Source organism: Lissotriton helveticus, chromosome 8 (genome assembly GCF_964261635.1).
Source record: "Lissotriton helveticus chromosome 8, aLisHel1.1, whole genome shotgun sequence".
NCBI lineage: Eukaryota > Metazoa > Chordata > Amphibia > Caudata > Salamandridae > Lissotriton > Lissotriton helveticus.
Window position 1 is genome coordinate 1,483,213,856 of NC_136069.1, and position 17,569 is coordinate 1,483,231,424.

At 44.6% G+C, this 17,569-nt stretch overlaps 1 protein-coding gene across 1 annotated transcript in view; it reads right to left on the reverse strand.

Moving 5' to 3' along the window:
* Nucleotides 1–972: 972 nt before the first annotated feature.
* Nucleotides 973–17,569, reverse strand: part of LOC144772019 (N-acetylated-alpha-linked acidic dipeptidase 2-like) — a 283,318-nt gene continuing 266,721 nt past the window's right edge. Inside the window, exon 16 of the mRNA XM_078656233.1 lies at nucleotides 973–1,464. Coding sequence (XP_078512359.1) covers nucleotides 1,275–1,464 — 190 coding nt within the window. The 3' untranslated portion in view covers nucleotides 973–1,274. The remainder of the gene's footprint in view (nucleotides 1,465–17,569) is intronic.

Here is a 17,569-nt window from a genome sequence, read left to right on the forward strand (position 1 = left end):
GCACCAGGGAGAGGTACAGAGACCTGAGAGGATTGTGGCAGCTTTCTCAGAAAACCCCAGAAGAATTTTGTTTTATCTCTACTGATGAAGGATATAATCCAGAAACACATGGGTCTAGAGATTAACAGCACTAACCTGCACCAACTTTGGTGAAACACTCTGCAAAATTTCAAGTAAGCATTTAAATTGAACTGCATTTACCAGGATGCAAAGGGGCGAACTGTGCTGGAAGGTGGAGCAGTGTGCTCTCATCCGACAAGTTTACGATAGAGGTGTAGCGAGGAGTAATAGATGTATTTTGCCTTGTTTCCTCTTTCTAAGTCTGGAGTATTCTGCAGCATACTTACAAAGAGGAAAATGGCTCTACGGATTGTTTTTGTGCGGGAAGGTGTTCCTTCATACACAAAAATAATCGTGCCTACAACTCAGGCACCCTTGCACCATGGTGGAAGGGTGCCTGCATTGGTGCTAGGCAGCACACAGTGCGCCAGTGTAGGGAGAGAGAAGGGATGCACTATATCTTGATGGATATGGCGCATTTCTGCCCTCTCCATTTCTGCCCTCTCCATTTGACGCAGTGCAGGAAGTTGATTTGCTGCATTTCGCTGCATCAAATAATGATAAATCTTAGCACTAGTCCGTGCAGTCAAAGGTCGTGTTTTATAGAAAATCTCTATAATAAACTATGAACAAGTATTATACTTGTAATAACCACATTTCTACAAAAAATAACATAAATATAAAACCACTCCATGAATAAGAAAGGTGCAAGGTGCGCGTCAGCCCCAGGTTTTAACAAAGAGCCTACTAGGCCCTGAGAGAGTCGAATATTAAAAAATTGGCAAAAATACAAATACATTATTGCCCCTTCAGTCATTACTGATGACTTTTTTATTAACCAGATAAAATACCATCAATTTAAGCACACAAGAAACTAATTACATGTCAGCTTACAGAGATGCTAAATATACATTACTTATTTATCCCAGTTGCGTCAACAGAATCGGTTTTTATAACATAATCTGTATATATTTTTCTAAAATTATTTTTTACACAAAAGAATCACTTTTTTTTAAAAACAGTAAAAGAAGCAAGAGATGAAACCAAAGAATCTCATAATTTTGAGTCCGGGAGACATGAAAGCACCGGTTTAGGGATTTGTCCAAACTCAACTGAATGGTCAGTCACAAGTGTTTACACAATTTTTGGTCCTGGTGATTTGAATGGATTCTCAAGTATTTGGTAATCTGTGTTGTTTCCAACACAGCATTGTCCTACGCCACTTCCTCCAAGGTTCCTGCAGCCGCCTGCACAGTGAATGCCGCAACAGAAATCTGCTGCCTTACTTCTTCCCAGGCTTTGGATTGATCAGCTTTGTTCTCAATATCAAACATGGCATCGTAGATCCCAGGGAACGACTGTCCTGCATACTTATTTTGACTACTGGGTGCGAAAATGATGTGCCTGTACATGCAAAAAAGAAAGCATAAACAGATTGTTACAACTGCATGATTAGGATTTTGACAAAAATTTCCAATAATATTCAATGATCATATTAACTTTAGTAGACGTTTAAGCACTCGGGAGAGTTCGACCGACCGAGTACAATGTATCTGGATGCTTACAGATATGATTTGGTTGGACTTCCATGGACTTCAATGGGAGCCTACGTTCCAGCAGAATGCATAGGCTCCGGTTGAAGAAAGGGGTGGCTGGGGAAAATCGGGAAGCCTGTGGAGGGCACCCACTGGTGCCTGCCACACTGTGCATGGCTGGTAAGGGGGAACCGATGGGTACCCCCACGGGCCCAATTGGGAAGGCTTCGGATGCAGGGGGCCTGCTATGGGCCCCCAAAGTCTTATTCTAGCTGCTGATTCAAGTCGGACGTCATGATTCGGAAAGGGTGTCTGAATCTAGCAGCATACTCAATCATTCGGAAACGCGGGCCATAGAGACATACGATTCTGCTCCATACAGCTCGGTCATTCCAAAAGCCAATGGGTTTGGATTGGGATATTCCTAACGCCTAACTTGTATTGTACTCAGTTGGTTGGAAACCTTTCTGATTTGGTCGGAAAGACACGGTTCCGATGTAAATGTAAATGTTTGTATTTTATATAGCGCACTTCTACCCGGAGGCCTCGTAGCGCTGTATTCATACCGCTGCGGAACCCATCCTGGCTTTCCTGTGAAATGTCCACTCCTGGGCACCCCCAAGGTGAAGCCAGGCATCCACAGCGCTGCTGGGGCCGTTGTGGAGATTAAGCAAGCTATTGCCCAGGGTCACAGAGTGGGACCCATGATTAGACTAGGCACCGAGGCGAGAATTATCAGGTCCGGGGAAATTGAGCCCAAGACCCGCCGAGGCGGGAATCGAACCCTGGTCCCGGGCCAGACCTCTGCATCAGAGTCTGCCGCTCTAACCATTGAGCCACACTTCTCCACATTCCGATTCGGATGGAGCAAATGCCGTTAGCAGGCCTTTCTAACCGCATTGGAATCGGGCCCTAAATGTCTTTAACCAAAGTGAGGATATTTTTATTCATGCACTGATGAATCTGCAAAGCCCATCCATTTCAAGGGAGTTCACTTTCTATGATTGGATATCTACTTCTGTTGCTATGTAAACCTTTTGGATTCTTGAATTACGTGAGAAAAGTACCAATTACTGGGGGAAGTATATCACCGGATTCCTTAAAACTGATATATGCCATGTGGTTGGGCTATCAACACTGACAGCATATGCTGGGTGTCATTACTTGTCTTTTTGGTCTTGCTGAAACTGTATATGTGATGAAAATTATTTGAGTGGATTTTAGCCTAAAGAGACCATGTAAGGAATTTTTTCGGGCTAAATCTGTTTTTTTGTTGTTGTTACAGTTGGAGTGCAATTGAGATACTAGAGGGAACGCGTCAGTCATCCTTTGTCTGCATTATTCCTTGCACTACTTGGGAAAATCAGACCTAAAGTTCTATGCACAAGAATTCTATTTGATGTGCTAATGGTTGATGATGGCGTATGAAATACCTCTAATTGATTTTCCAGTGTTTTACAATTTATTTGTTTGTAGCAGGGGAACACCGGACATGGGGATTCGACCCCAAAGATAACTCATGAATATGAAATAAAAGGGCCTGATGTATTTTAAGGTTAAAAGTCATTTTTGGTGCGTATTTGCTGGTTGAGACCTGGAGGTGGTATATTTCTTAATTGTCCATGGCTTTTGTCCAGAATAAGTGATATAGTCTTGTTTTACCGTTTTGCCAGGTGTACCTATCTGCTGTTGGCCACAGAGGGTAATTTTATTGATTTTTTACATTCTTACAGTTGCCCTTCTGGGTGGGGGCGGGGGCTTAAGTGTCCAGGGTGGGGCTAAGTTTCATACCAGATGATGTGCTTTTTTGTGCATTTTCTAACCTGCATGTGGCTGATAGTGTTGAGGGTGTTCTGCAACAAACAACAAATTCATGGCAGGAATATTCTAATGAATCCCAGCTACTGGTGATTTCACTGCAACACATCCCAGTCCAATGTTATTTGCAAACTGTGCCATTCCAGACAGGGACCAGCCTTATGCAAACCAGCCTTGGTCTTGCTCGAGTAAGAACAGTCCAGCACAAACTGCCAGGCTAGGTCACACCAAAAAGGGAAAATAAGCATTCCCAGGCCAGTTTTGTATTACTAAGGTGTCTTACTCAGTGAGGTATAGCTTTATAATTGTGGTGCTGTGAGCCAGGGATTGCATTTAGGGCATCTACTGGAACCAGCAACAAAGTTATAGAAGGAATGTGTGAATTAATCTCACCCATTAGCAATCACTCTGGCCACACCAGAGTACAGAGCCACGTTCCCTTTATTCTCTATACCTCCTTACTTGTCACATGCTTGTACGCCATTTAGTCAAATAGGTACGTGTCTGTGTGTGTTTGTGTGATGGGTGATTAATGCATGTTTATACCCTTTTAAAAGCCTTCTGCAGGAAGTATCAGGGATACAAGACAAATATCTTTGCTGATTTTATTATAAATGTTCTCCAATTGTTTGGGGTCTTATGGTAGTCTGTGGGACACTGATATTATTTTATTTTTAGCTCGTTTTACTAGTCTCCCGGTTGCTGTTTTCTCACTGTTGCAGCTTTAGGAGTTTGTGAACGCCTGTGAAAAATAGATTTTAGTCTTGGCATTAATGGATTTTTCACAGTCTCATATTAGGGGTGTATGGGTAAACTCAGATTTCTTGCCAAAAGCAGGGTAATTTTGTGCAATTTTAGTCCAGATGTTTGGTGGAAAGGAGCTCAAGTGAAAGCACCCATTTTCTTTGTCCAACCCGTCTTCTGTCTTGCCATGTGCTAGTGTGCCATTTTGTCAACCACTTAGTGTGTACATGCCACAGATAATATTTTTTCAGAATTTTGTTTTGCTATCTTATTATCTCTGTTGCTGCCCTGGAAGCCTGCAGGGGAATTGTCCCGCCCCTTATTTTACACTTATTTCTATAATTTACTCCACTACATTTTACTCTGGTGGTGTGTGTGATGCCTTAGGTGCTGTGCAGTGCGTTGTGTGCAGGTCTATCTGATGCTCTTCTTGGGGCCATATGGGGCCTGACTGATCCCTAAATATTATCACAGATTTTTTCCCATGCCCTCGCCCAAATTTGTTGTATATCAATCTGCTGGCCGTGGCATTTTGTGTTTTGTGGATGCCACGTTTTTATTTTTGCAGAATTCTGTATCATTTTCTAAGTCCTCCTGTTGCTCTTTCAATGTCTATGTGGTAGGCCCTTCCTGTTCTTGTGCTACAGGAAATACATTTATTTGTCAGTGCCCACATGATTCAATTAGGTTCCTAACTTAATACCTGTGTATTTATTACTGATAATATAATAACTTTATTGCGTGATTAATAAAAATCTTTGCAATGACTCTTTAGAAAAAAAACATTGGAGTAGGTACATGATCAACAGTTAAAAACAATAAAAGAGAGTTAAAAATATGGACAAAAGACCCATGCAAACTGTTGCAGTACATTGTGATTGTAAGAAAGAGCAGTTCAAGATTTACTGAGTCTTTGTTAATCAAAAAAGAGTTTTCTTAAGATGCAAAAGCAGGTCTTTTTGAGTCAAGTTCAATCGCTGGGTTCTGGATTTTGGATTGTGTTAACTGTTTTCATGAAGCGCACTAGACTGCAAGCTAATTGGATATCATCTCCCTTGAAGCTGATCAACAGGGCTTGTCTGCGGGTTCGCACACCGTTTTGGTTCCATAGCTGTGTTAGTTGGCCCCTTCGGGCTCTGTCTAGAGCTTTGCAGCTGCATAACAAGTGCAGAACGTCCTCCATTTGGTTGTCGCAAAGCCTGCAATTGGTATTCAATTCCTGGCGTTTCCATGGGGGTAGATGTACTTTTGACGGAATTACCCCCATCCTCAGCCGCAGGAAATCTTCCTTCACCTTCCTTGAGAAGCTGGTACTGAGGTATGGCTGAGGTAGGGCGCTAGTGTAGCCTTGAATCACGACCCACCCATGTGATCTCCTGGTTAGTGCTGCTTTGTCTTCTTCCATGGAAAGAGTTTTCACTGTCTTGTTGACAAGGCGCTTAAAGCACTTGTGTGAGCAGCTCGAGTGCCAGAGGTCTTTTAATGCAAGAGATTTTATAGCTGCCTGAAGGTAGGCCGCGGCAGGGGATCTCCTGTTCTTTCCAGAGGTGGACGTTCAAGGAGTCTGGTTCTGCGTTCTTTATTTTGTGCCAGCATTTTGCATATGCGCCTTTACGTGCAATTTGCTGCCTCTTTAATCCAAACTCCAGCCTTAACTGTGCTGGGGAGGTGTAGGGGGGGAGTGAGAAGAGTATTCGGAGTGTTTTACTGACCACATTGTCTAGAATGACCTCGTCTCTCCCTCTCATACATTCACTGCCGTATGTTATTGATGGTAACAGTTTTGCACGAAATACGTCCAGCAAGGGGATTAAGTTTGGGCCCGCTATTTTGTTCTTGATATTTTTTAAAGCGATGGCCAGTGAAATCCCTCTGTTTTTTATTGTTGTAGCATGTCGCTGGAATGAGCCGTTGGAATCAAAAATTATCCCCAGATATTTATATTCTTTAACTGTATCCATTTTGAGGTCATGCAGAGACCATTGAAATGTTTGCTTTTTTGATTTGTGATTAAAAACCATCACCTTCGATTTTTCCATGTTGATGGTCAGGCCATTTTTGTCGGAGAATGTGCTTGTTGAGTTGATAAGATGTTGCAGGCCTACTGGGGTGTGGCTGATTAATATCAAATCATCTGCATATAGTAAGTTCCACAGTGTAAGACCCCCTAGCTTTGGGGCGTGATGGTTGCAGTTGTCCAGATCTTTAGAAAGGTCAGACATAAAAAGGTTGAACAGGGTCGGTGCGAGAACGCACCCCTGTTTCAGTCCTTTTGTAGTCGGGATTTCTTTTGATAAACAATTGCCGCCCCCAGTTTTATTCGGATCCAGGTGTCTGAATGTAATAAGATCAATAAATTGAGCAATTTGGAGTCCACCTCCCACTTTGAAAGTTTTGACCACAGTTTCCCTCTGTCAATGCTATCAAAAGCGGCTGAGAAATCGATGTAGCACGCATATAGTGGTTTTTTATGTTTAATGGCAGCATCTATCAACAGGGAGAGGGCTAGAATGTTTGTTGAGGTTCCTAGATTTTTTTGAAATCCAGTCTGGTTGATAGGGATTAATTTTTTATTTGATGCCCAGGTGGTTAGTTCTTCCAAGAGTAGCCCAGAAAAATATTTTGCATCAATATCTATAAGGGCTATGAGTCTGTAGTTCTTGGCCTCATTCTTGTTGTCTTTTTTATAGATAGGAGCTATTATTGAACCCCTCCAGGAGGACGGAAATTGTTCAGCCTTCCATGTTTCTACAAAGAGCGGGAGGATTTGTTCAGCCCAATAGGTTGGATCTTGTTTGTAGACGATGGGAGGGATTCCATTTGGGCCTGGGGCTCCCTCCTTTCGTCCTTTCGCAATTCGTCCCTTCAGTTGTTCAGTCGAACTTGGGAAGTCGGTGTCCACAGCTAGGGGCTTTAGGGCCATCGCGATCGGCATACAGAGTTCCGGATTTCGATGGCCCATGCTTGGTATTTCGTCGTTAAAGTGTTTGAGCAGATAGTTTACCCAGGATGCCTCTGTAATGTGGGAATTTACTCCAGGGGCATTCGGATTATCTATTTTATTAACGGTTTTCCAAAATCTTGCACTGTTATTTTTTTTTTAATCATAGAGAAGTTTTGACCAAGTTTTTTCGGCGGCTTCTTGTTTGATTCACCACAGGATTTTATTCTTTTTGCACTTTAGTGATCTCAATTTAGACACTGAGTCATCGTCACTCCCGTCTTTCCGCCGCTCGCGAAGTGTTCTGTTGATGGCTGTTTTTACTGCCCTTAAATTAGGCTTTAGAGAGGAGTGAGGGTAATTTTGTGGGTTGCATGTCGGGCTAGGCGATGTTTTATTTTGGCAAATCCGTTCGACGGTTTCTTTGGCGGCGTTAAGTTTAGTGTTCTTTAGGCCAAAGGATTTCAAGAAGGACTCCCAGGCAAGTATTTTGTTATCGTTCAACTCAGCGGCACTTTCCCAGCACAACTTTGCTTCTTGCATTAATCGAACTGGGTCGCTAGTGTTGCACTTAATTCTATTGCTTTTTGCTGAGGTCGTTAACTTTGGGGCATTTGCTGGGAAAGTTGGCGCAGTCCCTTGTGCCCTCAGTGTCAGTTCTTGCGGGAGGTGGTCGCTGCAGTCAAATATTCCGATTTTGAAATCTTGTACTAATGCGAACAGAGAAAAAGACAAGAAGGTGTAGTCGATCGCTGATGATGTAATCGAGTTGTGGAAGGTTGCTGCTTGGGGACGATCCCCCGGCGATCGCCCATTTACCGAAATCAGACCCAGATTAGTTAGGTCTTCTGTTAAGCTTTTTGATAAGTTTGTTTGTTTGCCCCAAGGGCACACTTCCAGAGGTGGGATCCCCCTGACATGCAGATAATCTTCCATTGGATAGTTCTTCCCTGATGATTTCGAGAGGAACATATTAAAATCTCCGGTCACAATAAGGTTCGGATTGTCTACTTCCGTTATTAGTTTGTTCAGTTCTGTCACCAGGGCAGTTGCGCCGTTTTTTTTCCCCTTTGGGTGCAGGTAGGTATTGACCAGGATAAGTGCTTGCCTATTGGAACCCGGTGTTGATATTTCCAGCTGGACTGCAGTGATCCCGTTTTCAGTTCCCGAAATGTTTTTATTTAACAGTTCTTTTACGTGATTTATTGTTTGGATCGAGGTGTATATCGTTAAACCACCGTTCTCATGACCGAATTTTGAGGTTTTCCTTGCTGGGAGGTGGAATGTTTTAAAGCCCTGAAGATGGAGTGGTTCTGCTGACCAGGTTTCTTGTAACAGGATTAAATCATACTGCTGAAAATATAGCAATAGATCCTTGTTGGTAATTTTTGCTCTTAGACCGTTTATGTTCCAAGAACACAATTTAAGCAGCCGATTTATATTTGAGAGGGTACCGAATCGCTCTGCAGATTGTCATTGGCTGCACTGTCTGAAGTTAGTTGTTTTTGCGATCCAGTCCCATTCTTGATTTTGGGTCGAAAGACCATTGATTTTTTGCAGAGAGGGTGCACCAAACTTTCGTTCGATTGAGCTTCCTCGTGCTCCTCTCAGTATAGATTTTATGGGAATGCCTGTGCAGCGTTTGCTCAAGGTCAAGTTAGTATGTTCTTGGATATTGCGGAGTAGTGGAGCTTGATAGCCTGGGTTGAAGAATGGTTTGATTCGAATCCCCCATGCTTTTAGTTGGTTTTCCTGTCTTAAATTTTTTTTCGCCGATTCTCCAGAGATCCAGACTGTTTTTGTTATTTCCTGCTCTGATAGATGTTTGAGAGTGATAAATTCGACAGCCTCCAGGTCTTGAGTAGTTAGCATAGCTAAAGATGTAATAGAGTTCAGAACTCGTAGGATATTCCTTCGATTTAAAATATCTTCGCGGCCTTTAGATCTATAGTCAGGAATGAAGAGTATTGTTTTGGGCTCTTCGTGGTTGGTGGCCTCCTGCCGCTGTTCTAGATTTAATGCCCATTCTATGCTCTTGCAGTTACTGTGTCCTTGAGAGATTTCTTGAGGGTTTAGCTCTCTTAGGGTCGGCGGGCCCGAGTTAGCTGTTGTTACCCGTGCTGTATTCTTGCAATTGCTGTAGACTAAAGGCGCTTGCTCTTTTTGCGTCTGCTGACCCAAGTTGGCTGTTGGGTCGCGAGGTTTGTGCTTGTTATTGTCCTGCCTTTGGCCGGGTGTTAATTCTAGGACTGTGCTTTGGTTTGATCCTGGGTTTTGCTCTCTCTGGATCAGGGGTTCCTTGTCCAAAATTGTGTTGGGTTCGTTTTTCTTTGTTGATGAGGGGATGCAAATGGCGGAATTCCAAGGATTGTTTCCTCCGGTCGATTGTTCCACCGGGTTATCCGCTGTTTGTAGTGTCATTGAGTTGATGTGGAAGGGTCTTTTTGTATACTTGCTTATCGCCCCTATGTCGTCTTGTTCACGAGCTTCTTCAGCTGTTCCTATTATATAATCGGCAACTGTTGCTTTATTCTTGACTTACATTGCCTCTGGGTTTGTATGAGCAGGGGAGGTTGAAGGGGTTTCCCTTGACCTTTTACTTAGATCGTCCTTAGTGCCTCTTTGTTCTTTCTCTAATTCAGGTAGCAATTTGTTTGCTTGTGGGAAGTATGTCCTTATAGTGCCCATCTTGTTTCTCCCTTTTCTCTTCATTTTCCTTCTTTGTTTTGCATGTATATTCCCCGCTTTCTGCAATGGCGGACGGCACTCTGGTTGAACTCTGCAGGACCATGGGTGCCCCTCCCGTTTGTTGCGAGTACTGTTCATTCGTTTCCTTAGGGTGATTAGATGGGTTGTTTGAGGCCGTTATGACGTTAGGAATAACCACCGATTTCATTTTTTCCGTTATCTCGCGATCTGGGTTTTTTCTTTCCATGCTTGCTATTGCCCATGCTGCTCTGTGGGAGTTATTTACAGATTTTATGTCAGTTAGGAGGTCACTCATTACATCTGGTAAAGATGATCATTTGTCAATGATTGAGTAGCAAGTGCAGCTTGGTGGGTTAATTGTGGTTTTTGATTGAGCTTTTTTGATCAGGTCGTTCAGATCTAATAGCTTGGTGTCGATGTTAATGACATGAGTCGTTAAGCAGGTTAGCAGATTTAATTGGATATCCATCTTGTCCCTTGTCCGAGTGGTATTCCATTGCTTTTGTCGTGCGGTTCATGGTGTTTAACAGTGATGCCCAGAGACTGCTCTCTTCTGTGTTTAGAGTCTTTGTGGAATCAGCCGTTTGATTTCTGAGTCATGAGGAGGCGTGACACCTTTTCCCTGGGCAGGTGTGTCTGCCTTTTTTACCCATTCTTCTGTTGTCGAGGGTAATGCGCTGTTTACTAATGCTAACCCCGAGTGCTGGGTAATAGTTGAAACCAAAGGTCTCTCTTGACTCGAAAGCTGCTGGGTGTGCGGGTCTTGCTGGCACGTGCTGGGTCGTATTTGGACCAGGATGGTTTGTTTGGTGTAAGCTGTTTAAATCAAAAGCCAGATCAGGAGACTCCCACTGTGATTTGTTTGCTGAGGTGGAGTGGAATGAGTAGTTTGGAGATGATGGATGTTCTAAGTAATCATTAAGAGAAGGTTCTTTGGCTTGATCGTCGGGCTCATCTGCTGGCTTCTCTGTTCTATGTTCTCTTGCGTGCGTCCTTGGTCACTTCAAAACTTTCATTTTGACACCTGGGATTATTTCCATCGGTTTCAAAACTGTTTGCTACTGTAATTGAGATGGGCGTTGAGACTTTGTAAGGTTTGGGTGGGCTTTCATTGACCAAATGACTCGCCGATACTGATGCCGGTTCTAAGGCTCTTGCCGCGTCTGCATGGTTTGTTAAGATGATTATTTCTGGAAGCAAAGGGGATGGAAGGCTCTTCTGAGTGGGGCTCATATGGTTTAGCACGGCCCCAGCATCTTTTACAAAGGCAAACTTGGAGAAAATGTTTTGGTTGTACAAGAGGTTTTTTTGATTTTTGCCGGTTATGAATTTGTTGATCTGTTTGATCTAGAACTAAACCCTCCGCTTCATGCTCAAGGGTAACTAAAGTATTGTCCTCTGTGCTTGTGCCAGATTTCGTTGGCTTTGTTAATTTGTCGGAGGAGGCATTAAGTAACTTATTTTTTTTCTTCCGGTTACTCACTACTGTGGAAATGCTTCTCCTTTCTTTGCCTGGTCTCATAATGGCTAAAAAGCTGATGTCAGCTGAGAGGGTCCAGTAGATCCTGTAATGTTCTTTTCGGTAGAAACCACCCCTCCAATACCCCTAACCTGATGTGTAGATGCTGGTTATTCACAACTGTGATTTCGTGTCTTTTTCGTGTCTTTTCAAAGAGCGTCAATTGTGCTTTTTGTGCCTTTTATGTTTTTATGCCTTATGCTTTATGCTTTAAGCACTGCGCTGCGCTGCATTGCGTTGCGTGACATTTACTGAACAGCAGAGCTATTATGCTGGAGTGGAGCCGGTTGAGTGATGCAACTGTGAAGCGACTTTCGAAGCGAGTTTCTGGCTGCACTCTGCACTCTGCGGTCTGCACTCTGCTCGCTCTCCTCAGTCTGCTCTCAAGCACCCCCAGAACTGTGCTACTCCATCAATTGTAGCTGTTGTAGCTCTTGTGGGTATTAGCCAATGACTTTTAGCAGGCAAGAGGAGAGTGGTACAGCAGTAATGCGGTGAGGGGCTGGGAGCAGCCTTTGGTCCAATGGTTAAGCTTTGCGGATGGTAGCCGGCGTTTTGGTGGCGTTTGGTGGCACCACGGCTCAAGACGCTCTCGTCACGTTCGTCACTTTGGTCACTCTGTCACTCTGTCACTCTGGTTACAAGCGGGGGGGGGAACGGTGGGAGGCTCGCTGCCCCTCTACCACCCTCCGCTCCGCACTGGTGTTACTCTGGTGTATCTGGAGAGTCTGGTGGGTCTGGGGGCTCGGCTGCTAGGGCTCTACTGCTGCAGCGTCACCGTGGCCATAGGTCAGGGGTCAGAGGTCGGGGGGGTGGCTCACCTTTCGTGCTGCGTCGCTCGCCTGCCCTGCCAAAGCCGCCGCTCTGACAGCCTCTGCTTGCCCCTCTAGCTCTTTACAGTGAACGCTGCTCTGCTCTATGCTGCGGGTTCATGCGGGCTTACACGGCTTCAGCAGCAGCTTCTTCGGACCCCAGATCAGCTGGTGACCGCCGAGGAACACACAACAGGCAGTTATCCCCGCAGCCTATCCCCAGCTTGGGACTCACCGGGTCCTCAGATCGCCCGGGACGCTGTCGGCAGTGCTCGGAGCTCGGAGCACTTCCCAGCTGCAGTTACTTGACTCCGGCACCGACACCCTGCAACACCCTGCAGCGGGTCAGGGCACGAAGTTCCAGGGATTTCAGACCGTCGGTGCTAGAGAGAAATCCTTCTCTCTCGTGGCTCCTCTCGTGGCTTGTGGTCGGCAGCTTGTGGCGACTGCAGCTCTCTCTGCTCAGTGCTGCTCTCTCGTGGCCAATAGCTTACAATTCCAGAGAGACCAGTATTTATTACTGGTCTATCTTATCTCTTTGCAGTATGCCTCTGTGAATGTGGAGGGAGGTAGGTCAGACTCACTGGTTTTACAAACAATCACACCAGATTTATGAAGACTCCTGTAATATCAGGTTTTCAAGAAGGGTTTGCACCTAGTGAATATAGTTGTCAGTTATTGCACAACCAAGTACAATAGCCAAGTCTGACAGTCTGCCCAACTATTTCTTCATGCCTGCAGTTAGGTGACAGTCCAGTCATTCTCTCTTCATGAATTTCCTGGCTCCAGATCTCTCAGCTAACCAAGAAGAACTGAAGATGGCACTGAAGAGATCAGTATCTGCCTAGAGTGTGGTCTGTGATAAATCCGACACCTATTCAAAGAGCACCATTGTACAGTGTAGCATCAAAGCCCGTATCTTACTGGCAGAAGTATGCAAAACAGCATAATCTGTTACACCCACTTCTGGACCGCAAGATGTTGGAAGTGGTCCTGGATCTTATCTACCATCACCACAATAATTGATTCATCAGGGAAAAGTCCCTTTCCCTCAGTGCTGAGCTGACAACAGTCATGACCGAGTGAGGCAGAATTGTTCTAGCAAACAGAACAGGAACCTGATGAGGTAGGAGCAGTACTCAATCATAATTTTCTTCAACATATCCTTTTCCATGAAAATAAACTTCTCCAGGCCCCCATTCAGAAGAGGGTGGCAGCAAGTGGACCCCCAAATGGAGCCTTTGAAAACACATCTAGAGACTTGACAGAAGTCAAGCTAGAAGTGATCATAGAGAAGATGATGAACATGTCATTGTTCAAGTACAGAGTGGCTCTGAGGAGGTCGACTTCTATTGAAACTGCTACGGTACTGATGGAGCAAGGATTCGCACGTTACGCGACTTGCTTGTACTCATGAACCTCGAATAGTGTTAATAGTCTAATCAATATGTTTGTCTTACTAATATTGCACATTTTACACTACACGGGGTGTCCCAGAGACGCTTGCCTATGTGTTTACTAAACAGTAATAACGCTTGCCACTAAAATGGCAGCTGCTTCGCGGGAATTTAGTCTGCGCATGCGTCGGTCATAATCACGTGACGTGACGCACTTGCAGTTCTGGTGGGAAATGTTTGCTCATGCGCAATACTGCTAAAATGGCAGCTTTGTTTTCTCATTTGCTCCGTGCTTGCAAAGCTGCTTTCGCAAAGTTGTTCGTTCCGCACTTATCCTAATGCTATAGTCATCATAAAGAAAGGGGTATAGTGTAGCTATTCATGGTATACAGCGTATTCAATTTTTCTGTATTTCTAAATTGTTTTCGCTTACTTTTCATGTACTGCATTCTTTGGGGCCTGAGGAACACTCATGACTCCATCTTGAAAAGCCTTTCTGGTACTCGTCACGTGATGAGGGAAAGAACCTCACGATGCAGTGGAGCCCAGCCAGCTGGCAGCCAAAGCCAAGATGCTCCTGGGAACCTGAACTGTGACCGAGCTGCAGAAGCCGACTTGTACCTAAAACTGTTACAATTGTATTTCACTAGTGTATACTCTATTGTATTCTGTAAATCTAGTGTCATGGGAAGCTAGTCCTTAAGGGGTGGGTACGAGAACTGAATATTAAGTCTGGGAAAGTCAAAATCTTAGGTAAATGGTGACCTAATCCCCTCCTTTGTCCAATCAGAACTTGGGGACCCTTTCACTTGCAACATTAGTGGGTGGTACACTGACCCGAAAACAGTATAACTAGCCTAGGTTTAGCTAGAGAATTTTTCCGACTTGTCCAAATAGCTGACCTGTCACTGACCCAACGAACTCTATAGGTGATTGATACAGAGAGCTGCGGAGCACTCTGTCCGTAATTTCCACAAACTCAGTCGGGTTTGGAGACATTAAGTGCTGGCGGAGCACATTGTTGGAGAATTCGATAACCCAATCGGGGTTATTGGCAGATTCCTTGTAGAGAGGGAGTAGCGCAGGCGTTGCATCCGAAGCTGCAGGTGTTGGTAGTACCCTTAGACGAATCCAGTCCTGATCCAAATCCTGGGGTTATCCTGTGCTGACTGTCCATGAGCCGTACCTGTTCGCCTACCGGCAACCTAAGTCCTTGACGGTCCTGTCCCCGTTTTTCCCAACTGACCCGTGGCCAGGGTTAGTTCTACAATCTGTCCTAGGTAAATATAATCCATGTGGGTGTCCATCATTGTAAACTCTTTCCTATTGTCTTGAACGAAGTATACATTTACATATGTCATTTAACCTTCTCTCCTTAAATGAGATTTTTCATGTTTTATTGTTTATTAGCGTGTTCCACTTTTTACCTACCTTTAGTAAATGCTAAAACTGCTTTCTTATATGTTTGTTCCATTCTTACCCTTCCTATAGAGAATAAGCATATCTGGATAAATCAAATAGTCTGAGTCTCATTTCCTCGGAATCATTAGTGCGTTTCGAAAGTCTACTTAGATTAGTATGTTCCCTTTCTTTACCTGCCTTTACTGAAGTTGTGAAGTTCTGTTTATCTAAAATAGCGTGTTCCTTATTTTCCCTTCCTTTATTTTTCATGATTCTAAATGTTTCTTACTCTCATACATAGTTATACAATTGTTATGATTCTCGTGATAGATAGTTTGATTGGGGTGAACGTTTGGCTCATGACACTAGAAGATAATGATGATTAGATAAAGGTCTTGAAAACCTCCCGAGTTTGTGGTTATTTAAGAGTACAAACATTATTCAACTGTATATGGTATTTTTGTTTTGCCTACTTATCTTCACAGCTAGCTCCCTGGTCCATTGTGATCATAGGTACCCGTAACAGTGGAGTGGTAAGTCGGGTACATTGGAAATACAATAGGAAGGAACAGGGATACTGGTAGTAGAGTGTAAGGTTACCCGACTAATAAATATGGAAAATTGAATTTATGGGCCCAATGCGTATATGGTAAATTTGTGAGTCGGGTGACCTGCGCGCTCTATCAGTACCACCAACTGCCCCATCTTCTGCTAAGCAATAATTCCAACAGCAACCCCTACCTCAGCCCCAGCCAACTGATTCCAGCTGTACAACAGGTGATATGTTTGGCATTTAAAACGCACCGTATAGCCAGTTTGGATTTTTTTCACAAGTAGGAATGAGGAACATTTTGCAGGTTGTACACATTCCCTTATTGAAGTGCGTAGTGGGGAGATGAGCAGACATTTTGGCACTAGGAGCCCATTTGAGAAACAAAAATGCAATTGAATGTGCAGAGCATCTACGAAAGATGGATCCAGTATCCGAAGTAGTCCAAGGTGATGGTAATGACAATGGCACAGAAGATGGTGGTACATGAGTCCACCCAGGTCATCACAAACATGACAGATATTTCCACCACCATATTACAAGTGCCAGTGGCTATAATGTACTTGTAATACGGTGGACTGTATGTGCATCAAGTTTGTGACTGAGTAACCTGTCCACCAAACTCTAATTCAGGCCTTTTAATGCACCACAGCACTCTGGGTCATGTTTAAGGGAGTTAATAAGAGGGCATCTACAACCAGTACTGCTTTTTAACCGCATGCGTGCGGCGGCTTTTTTCGCGCTGCGCGGCTTTTTTTAAAAAGCAGCGTTACATGACGAGCTCAGCTCGTCATGAGCGTGCGAGCGGCACAACTCATGACGAGCTGAGCTCGTCATGAGCGGGGAAGGGGTTAAGAAGTCCATCACCATGCAGCATAACACATACAGCTATCCCGGTCCAATAAGTATTCATAGCTTCAGTCGAAGAATGGCTTAAACCCAGCAGTGCCAGGACTGAATTAATTGCCATGACAATAACAATAATGTTATCTCTGCCATGTCAGGTGCAGATACTTCTGTGTGCTCCATTTTGCTCATTGCATCAACCTGATCGTGCATGTCTTCCTCATAAAAGAAAAACCAGACCATGACATAGTGATTATCCGTCGCAGAAATGTTATGTTAGGTTGTCTTGTAAAGTGCATGGCTACCCCAGCAATGGGGCGTCCCAGCGCTGTAGACCACTGGGGAACCCGTCCTTGCTTTCCCTGTGAGATGATCCCTGCTGGGTATCTCCAAGGTGAAACCAGGCATCCCCGGTGTATGTGGGGGGCCGTTGTGGAGATGAGGCAAGCTAATGCCCAGAGTTGCCGAGTGTGATCCCTGGTTAGAGTAGGCACCGAAGCGAGAATTATCGAGTCCGCTGACCCTGGTCCACGACCCTGCCGCGTCGGGAATTGAACCCTGGTCCCGGGCCGTCCTCTGCTTCCGGGTCTGCCGCCTCTAACCAGTGAGCCACTCCACTCCACTTGCACACATTTCAGACATTTGTTTAAAGTCTAGAATCAGCTGACTGTCTGTCGGTGACATTTTAAAGTCTCTTTACATGCTCTCATTCAGGGGGTACCAACCCCTTGTAACTCCACATTCAAAGGCTTGCAATGGTTGCATGTGCAGCACAAGCATCTCAGTGAGAGGTGGAGAGGTGTGGTGCAGCGGCCAGGGTAGCTGACTTCGGAGCACAGGGCTCACGGTTTGATCCCCGGCTCCAGTGGCAGCTCCGCTCAGCACCATGTGACTCTGGGCAATCACTCACTTCATTTCCCCATCGGCCCCCAACACCTTGAGACCCGTGAGGGTGAGTAGTTCGCGCTTTACAAATACAGATTTAGTGACTGTCATGCAAAAAAAGACAACACATCTGCCAATGTGAAGGCACTGATATTTGGTCAATGGAGGCTAATGCAGTACATCAACATGCTTACAACCTTAGAGGCTTTGATACTGAAGTCAGAACAGTAAAGTAGGCAGTACAATCAGTGAAGCCTTCCCATAGCTGAACCTGCTGCAGAACGAGTAGCATAAGGTGTAATGCATGCTTCTAGATCACCAGGATAATTATGCTGTTGGTTTTGTGGACTGC